The 8,050-nt window shown below is 41.1% G+C and overlaps 1 protein-coding gene across 2 annotated transcripts; it reads left to right on the forward strand.

The window, feature by feature from the left end:
- The first annotated feature begins 644 nt into the window (after positions 1 to 644).
- msl1b (MSL complex subunit 1b) lies at positions 645 to 7,239 on the forward strand. 2 transcript variants are annotated; one of them, XM_032501610.1, is made up of 9 exons: positions 645 to 767; positions 1,301 to 1,989; positions 2,086 to 2,285; positions 3,191 to 3,552; positions 3,660 to 3,724; positions 3,843 to 3,910; positions 4,413 to 4,537; positions 4,628 to 4,700; positions 5,506 to 7,239. In XM_032501610.1, the coding sequence occupies exons 2-9, from the start codon at positions 1,381 to 1,383 to the stop codon at positions 5,594 to 5,596; spliced, it is 1,593 nt and encodes a 530-aa protein (XP_032357501.1). In that variant the 5' UTR covers positions 645 to 767; positions 1,301 to 1,380; the 3' UTR covers positions 5,597 to 7,239. The 2 variants fall into 2 exon arrangements, with proteins under 2 accessions (XP_032357501.1, XP_032357503.1); XM_032501612.1 differs by having other exon boundaries at positions 3,191 to 3,510.
- Positions 7,240 to 8,050: the final 811 nt, after the last annotated feature.

The following is an 8,050-nucleotide window of genomic DNA, read 5'->3' on the forward strand; positions in this document are numbered from 1 at the left end:
TGTGAACAACCACATTTAGTTCATTGTTTTAAGTACGTTTCCTCACCTTTAAATGGGGATATCTCTTTAAAACAGGCAATAAGAAATACTGTAGCTGCTTACCGTGGAGAGTTGCCTTCACAAAGTGGGCTTTTATAGAGTTTCCTCAGGGGAAACATGTGTCATAGCAGGAAAGTGGGAAAGAAAAACATTTTAGTTCCAGCACATTAAAGCATTAATGAAACACACATGCACAGGTGACTACTGATATCAGCGCTGTGATAACGGTGGAGAGTGAATTGGTTTTTACTTTCCTAAAGAGCTGTTGCTGAGTTAACAACCAACAGGAAAAGATTCATGGACCATTAAACTAATGAAAAAGTGGCACTTTAGCAACATGTGAAAAAGCAATGGTTTGTTGATAATACACAGGCTGAAGATGTAGAGTGTGGGCTTAAATGTTCAGTATCAGGATGTTTGACTGAAGCTTTTCTCATGGAAAGAAACTTCCTACACCAAACGTGATTTCTATGATATCTTCATTGTGTACTTCAGCACAGCCCTTGAGTAAATGTACCTGGTTGAATATGCCAGTCCATTACGTACTATTAATCATTACATAATTGTAGTGTAACGTTGCTCTGTCTCCCCCTGTTGACGCTCTTCTCATCAAAACACAAGAAATGGCCATTCAACAAATTACGCATGCGCAGTAGTGAGCGCTTTAAAACAAGTCTGGAGGAGGGAACATGAAGGCACTTTGCAGGTGGACTTGAGTAACAGTCGAGGTAAGCTCAAAACACAATAACTACATAGTAGTTAAAACACGTATGTCCGATTATGAGTGTTTAATAACGCGGCTGTTATAACCGCTTCGCTCCGCACGCGCGTTTGTTGGTTAAACAAGCCGGCGGCTAACATTAGCAAGCTAGCTAGCTGTTATTGTTTTTCATGATTTCGCGAGAACCAAAATGGAGGAGAAGGCGGCTTGCCAGTGTCCTACACAGCCACTCCCGAGTCCTCACACTGTAATGTCTACCCTGACGCACCACTGAGTTTAAATCCTCTTAACGTGACTAGTTTGTGTCTCTAAAAGCAACCGTGTATTTGTACTGCAGTTTCAAGGTATCTTAGCTTCAATTTCAAACCCGGTGGAAGATTTTTGAGAAGAAAGATGCACGGAATCAGTCGCACTTAGTTTTCTTGAATAGTTAGCTGGTGCATATGTGTCACTAGCAGTTCAGAGACGATATGTCGTCCAGTTAAACAGACAACAATAACAGGACAAATGTTTTTATTGAGCCTTGTATGCGTTTTGTAGGACAGCAGCTCTAATGGGAGGAAGCTGTGGTTGAAATGCACCGCCGAGGCGCTGCAGGATGAGCCGTCGTTGTGTTCGCCATGACTCTGAGGTCCACACTGTTTCCAAACACAGGATTCAAGCAGGACGCTGACACCAACGACTTTGACAAAACGCATTTTGGGGCCGCCACCGTGAGACCCGTGAGCCTCAAGAGGGAGTCCTGCGACTTTGTTATAGATGTTCAAAACGCACACGGGGGCGAGATCCCGAGCAAATCGCAGGACTTAGGCCAGAATTACATGACAAGCAAAGTTTCCCTCGCGGCCACAGTTGCAGAAGACAATAAAACTGTGGGGACATTGCCCCCTGTCAGGCAAATGGGGGGTGAGGGAACCCCAGTGAAAGGTAAACCTCTCTCTGCTGACAATATGGAAAACCCTCAGATGGCTCTGAACAATAACCCCAAGGATGGAGTTGCGGATGACAGTGCAAAGGGGGTCGTCCCAGGAGTCCTGGGCACAGCATCCATTGAACTCTCCTCTGAGGGCAAGTGGAGGAACATCAGGAAGACCCCTGCAAATCCCCACACACAGGCCAACTGCCTCCGGCAGATCCTCCTCCTCCAATTGGACCTTATTGAACAACAGCAACAACAGCTGCAGTCCAAGGATAAGGAGATAGATGAGCTCAAATCAGACAAGGAGACAGTAAGTAAAAGTGTTTTAAGCAAACATTGGTGTGTTTATGTAATGCGTTGAATTGAAAAAGCATTTAAAGTAACGTTTTTCTGTCTTCTTTTGCAGCTGCTTGCACGTATTGAGCGCATGGAGCGTCGCTTGCAGCTCACAAAGAAGGACCCACCGCGTGACAAGCGCCTTTTCCAGCCCCTGGAGCCATGGACCCCTGACAAGGAGGACATGTGGGATCTGGAAGTCGAGGAGAGTCCACAGCCCAACACAGCTACTCCACTCGCCTTTAGTCGGGGTGGCAAAGGTCAAAAGAGGTAAAGTAAAGCACTGGGCTTTTCTTATGAGCCTTAATTCTTTTAAATCAAACACACAGGAATGAAATTCATGCAGAAAAGGAGATATTATGGTCTGACACTTTACTGCTGCTTGATTATGAAAAATGATCAAGATCACAATTAGTTTGGTCAATATTGAAATAACACGATTTACTCGTTGACTTTTGGAAAGATGTTGCAATAATTGAACATAAAAAGCAGTGAAACAGTTTAACAAATCCACAGTGAAAACACCTTTTGCTGGGACATTTCCCTTTTAATACTATTCCCGTTGAATTTTTAGAATTCCTCATAAAATAAATAATGTAAAAAAATATATTCAAATGTTGACTGAGTTTAGTCTTCAGAAGGGGCAAAAGTGTGTATGTCATCCAGGACACATGACAGAATAAGAGTTTACTTCCAAAACGTAATGTGTGTGTGTGCAAAATAGTTGTTTTTCTTGATTACATTGTTTTTGTGATCAGTAGGAGCCAAAATTGAAATGTAGTAGTAGTAGATTTATTCATTTAATTAGGACAATGCATATTAATCAACATTTCTGTAAAGGAGCCAGTGTTAGCCAGTCGGCTAATTTTCAACTGTAGTCCCACCTAGCATGCATGTCTTTCATGGTGGGAAGAAACCAGAGCACCCGGAGGAAACCCACGCAAACACAGGGAGAACATACAAGCTCCACACAGAAAGGCCCGGAACGACCTGGATTCAAACCCAGAACCTTCTTGTTGTGAGGCAGAAGTCCTAACCACTGACCACCACTGATGACAACTGACACAGTTCCTTAAAACTGTTGTAATCTAACTCGCTCTGTTCAGATGTTGGCTGTGACAAATTTAAATGTTGTCATATTTTAGTAATTCAAATTCATTTCTTTGCACACACAGGAAATCTTGCTTTGGAGATGCAAAAGTCCAGAAATCCCGGGGCAAAAGTGCCAAGCTCAGCCCCCAAAAGCCCGATATTCAGCCGGGCTCTCCCAATCAGAGAGAGCTGCGCAGTAAGGAAACCCCAGAGAAGACCCTTCCCATGAGGTCGGGGCCAGAAAGGGACCTCATGCTCCCGTGCAAAGAGGAGCCCGGGCTGAACTGTCAGATCGAAGACCTGCCCTTCATGTCTACTACAGAGATGTACCTCTGTTGCTGGAACCAACCTCCTCTGTCTCCTCTGCGTGAGACTTCCTCTAAAAAGGAAGAAGAGGTGGCCAGTGAGTGGACTCCTCATGTAGTACATGATATGCTGATTGTTTGTAAGCGTAACCTATATCTCATCTTTAATCACTATATCCATCAAATGTCCGGAACACACTTTGATCTCTGAATAGCTTACCTTTCCCGCCTTCTTTCTTCCTCTTAGTTCCATCGTGGAGGGAAAATCACATAGAGCCTTTGGAAGAGGACTACTCCTTTATTCCCTCTGAGGTGAGACACATTTGAAATGTTAATAATTCTGCCTCTGAGGTTTGAGAGGTTATCTCAAAATTAAATCCAAAAGCATATAACTCTTGAATTACATGTGTGACTTTGTCTTCCCACCAAGCCGCTGGATGACAATGTGTTTTTAAAACGCCACGCGAAGCTGGAGTTGGATGAGAAAAGGAGGAAAAGGTACCAAACACAGATCTATTTAAGTATCAAATCAATTAATTTCAGTCTGTTTGTTCTTGAGTTTTGGTACTTTAGTACTGGGGTTAAAACAATCAGATAATAATGCACTGGTCAACATTTGTTTGTTGTGATTTTCTTTTTTTTTGTTTGTTAAGGATCCCTTAATTTGGTTATTACAGAGATGTGACCAAGCTATGTACTGACCATACTATAATACTAATTTATTTGGAAAACAAATCCTCATGTCAATAACCCCTTGAACAACACAAATACAAGAAATATATTAAAGGAAGGAGAAAAGAAACTCAAATAAAAACAACAATGAAGCCCATAAAACTTTAAATTCTGGACTATGATAAAGTATACTGCACTGTAATAAACATACGGTTCTAGTTTTAGTGGGGGCAAGACTGTCATTTAAACATTAAATACATGTTTCATAGTTTCATAGTCCTCGTTCTTTACTCTCGCTGATACTTTTATTAATCGTCTGTGCTTTCAGGTGGGACATCCAGCGAATCAGAGAGCAGCGCATGTTTCAGCGTTTGCAGCAGCGCATGAACAGGAAGAAAGTCGTCCCTGAGACTGAGCCGGAGCTCTCGTCCTTCTATCCCGACACTGAAGATGGTACACCTGCATAACTTCATATACAGTTACAGTGCAATGTAGTCACATTAGTGGGATGTTTTTTAACTTGACTGTTTTTATCTCTACCAGTTGAAACTATAGTGATCACTCCCTTCCTGCCTGTTGTTGCATTTGGCCGGCCGTTGCCCAAACTCTCACAACAGTAAGTTTGTGTTTGTCTTTAATTCTGCTTTGTGACATTTAACTGTGTGATTAGTTCAGGCTGAGGCTGGTATGATCCATAAAGTTATTGATTTGTCATCTCATTACTCTGGTGATTCTGCACTGCAGGAAGCTCAAAAGCACATTTTCAAAAATGGTTACAGAGTGGAGAAAAAACAACGAAAAATTAAAAGAATAATGAGGGAAGAGGAGGAAGCCAGTGGGTGAAAGCAGCTGAGGTTATTTGGTAAAAGCATGAATTTATGACTTATTTTGGTAATTAGAACATTTTATTGAGCCTTGACTATGAGTTACATTACATAACACGTCATTTAGCTGACGCTTTTATCCAAAGCAACTTTCAATTAAGTGCTTTCAACGTTAAAGGTGCACACTCCAGACAAGAAGTAATGGCAAGTACATTAGCTTTTAATGAGCAACACTACAAAGAGACAGATGAAAGGGCAGCTTTAAAAAATATATATATATTTTAATCTGAGTTAACAAAGTCTTTTGACAGTTTACAGGATTGAAAGGTTTGCGTATACAAATGACAAATAAAAATGAAAAACCAAAATAAAGTGTCTCCAGAACAGCGTCAGTGTTTCTTGGCATAATTCCCTGAACTGCACTGGGTTCAAACATTGTTCTTACAGAAGATATTCCCTCTTTTGTTGTTTTCATGTTGGAGGAGAGCGTTCTTTTTGTTGTTGTTGTCCCCTGTTTGTTCTAAGATTAATTTCTGCAGTTCAACCTTAAAAGAGGAATGTTACATCTCTATAATAAAATGTTTGGTCTTGCTCCAGGAACTTCGAGCTGCCTTGGCTGGACGAACGAAGCCGCTGTCGCATCGAGGTGTCCAAAAAACAGACTCCTCACCGGACCTGTCGGAAGTGAAGCCCTGTTGTGTGTGTGTGTGTGTGTGTGTGTGTGTGTGTGAGTGAGTGTGTGTGTGTGTCAACAGCGGAGAGATGCCACTCTATGCCCAGATTAGAAAATGCTATATTTGTCTTGCCCGGGGGGGGGGGGAAAGACAAGTCACCAGTCCCTGTGTGTAACTGCTGTTGCTTTCTGTCTGAATTCTCAACGTGTCGCCGCTGACCAGGGTGGGATCATAGCTGCGCCTCTGGGTGTCAGTGATATTTTTGGTCTCATTTACACTTCTGAAAAGGAGATTAAAATGCCTGATGCCCTGAGATTACAATCCCTGCGTTAGCAGCAGCTATTTGTCTGAAGTGTATGATCAGTTAGGTGCATGTTCTGTAACATGTTTAAATCCATTTTGTAGCATCGAAAGTTGATTTAATCACACAAAAGTGGAGTTTCTCTCACTTGTTATGCACAGTCAGCTGTAGTGGAAGCTAGTCTTGACCCCATTCATGTGAGGTGGGGGGGGGGGTCACAGAAAACATTGGCTGCCATTTTGATTGAAAAAGTAGTCGTGAGCAATACGACTACAACTTTATGTTCTGGGTTGTCCTGCCTTATTCTCCCAGCCTATGTGGAAAAAAATAGAAGTCAAAATCGGACTGTTTCGTGCTGTGTATTGCCTATATTGTTGTTCACAATACAACTTCAAATAACATTTTATCAATGTTCAGTGTGCTGTCAGGAGGTTTGATCCACACTCGGCATGATTACATATTTAACTTGCAGTTCTTGCCAATCTAATGTAGGAAAAAATGAACAATAAGCAACCAAATCATTGTTCTGTGTTCCTGGTTTGCTTTATAAAAACAACCGCACGGGTAATAACACGACTAGTGAACCTGGGAGTGAAATCCAGTGCTCTGTTCCCTGTTTTGTTTCTATTAGTTTTTGTTGTGTGAGTTGCATGGACTATATTTAGTTTTTTTAGAAACATGGTAGCATGGCTTCACCCCAAAATTAAAAAAAATAATCTCTGCTCTTTGGGCTACAAAAACTACAAAATACTGTTCTTGAAAGCATGACTTTTGGCTGCTCTTTTCAGTGAGAGCTGCTGTGTTCAACATTTGCAATTTGATAATAACAAAGTACAGTTTTGATCTTTCGTGTTTCCAATCTTTACAATATGCTTAATATTAGGCAAGTGGTGTGTATGCATTTGGTCCCTTAAGGATGCAGTTACCTGACATTCAAAGGTACCATTTTAGACAATAAATAAGCTTTCTAGTTGTAGTTCTAGCGATGTTCACCAGTATGCTCGTTAACATGCTGCCAGTTAATCTCTCCCTCTCTGAGTTCATCTCAGCTACAATCGCAGTGTCTGATTTCTGCCCGTGTCTTCTTCCTTTTTTACATACGATGCAATAGCTTTCTGCAGCTTCAACACTCATGCCAGGTGTATGTGTACGCAGAAGTTTTGGAAATACAAAGTTGATTTTTTTTCCTGTACATAGCTTCCAGAAACAAATGTACATAAAACATGGCTGTTATTTTTTTATTATTTAATGTTCGACGTGTTGAGTACCTTCAATATTGTTCTATGATTGTATGTTGGCAAATTGACAGTTTTGAAAGTTACATTTTTTTGGAATAAAATTAACATGTCTACGATATTTTGATTCTGGTTGTGTAAATGTTTTGGTTTGATAGAATGGGAAGAATTTGATTTTAGGCCAACATCCATATTTGTACTACTGTACTATATAAATGTGATTTACCACAGTTTAAGGTCCTAAACCAGCTTAAAAATGCACCTGGAAATGCTTGAAAAGTGCTTGAATTTGATCTAAAAAGGCGTAGGAACCCTGAATATATTGGCCCATGTTTATTTTTGATGAAGACCCTTTTACATTTAATTATTCAAGAATTGTGTACTGAGCATTTAACAGAAGAAAATGTCAGTGCCCTCTGGTTTGCAAACTATGTCATGGCAAAACACGGGAAACTACACTTCCCATAATGCAATGCGATAGCATCTTTCATAAGACACTCCCTGCCTGGTAAACGCACCCAATGTTTCTACAACATAACCGAGACAATCCTTATGACATCAAGGTTAAGTGGTTCTTTCCATGATGAATAAACTGGACTATACGTGTAAGGTTTCTCAACTCAGACAACCAGTTAGATAAATCTGGAAATTAAAGTTTATTGAATAAAGAAAAGCAAAAACAGGACAGTTTCTCAAAAATGAACACCGCTGTCCTTGACGTTTTGGTGAAAATCTCAAAAACGCCACTGGGCCCCGGTTACCGGGCAGCATGTGGGAGTGCCTTTCCACCAGCGAGGGGTCAGCTGGACCCTTCCTTCTCGTACTTTTCCTTCTCCCTCTCATTCGTGAATTTAGACCGAAAAGATGTTGCGATTCCCGCTGAACCCCGACTGTCAACTCTCTCAAATAAACACAAATCAAAAGTCATCGAA

Source organism: Etheostoma spectabile, chromosome 21, assembly GCF_008692095.1.
Source record: "Etheostoma spectabile isolate EspeVRDwgs_2016 chromosome 21, UIUC_Espe_1.0, whole genome shotgun sequence".
NCBI lineage: Eukaryota > Metazoa > Chordata > Actinopteri > Perciformes > Percidae > Etheostoma > Etheostoma spectabile.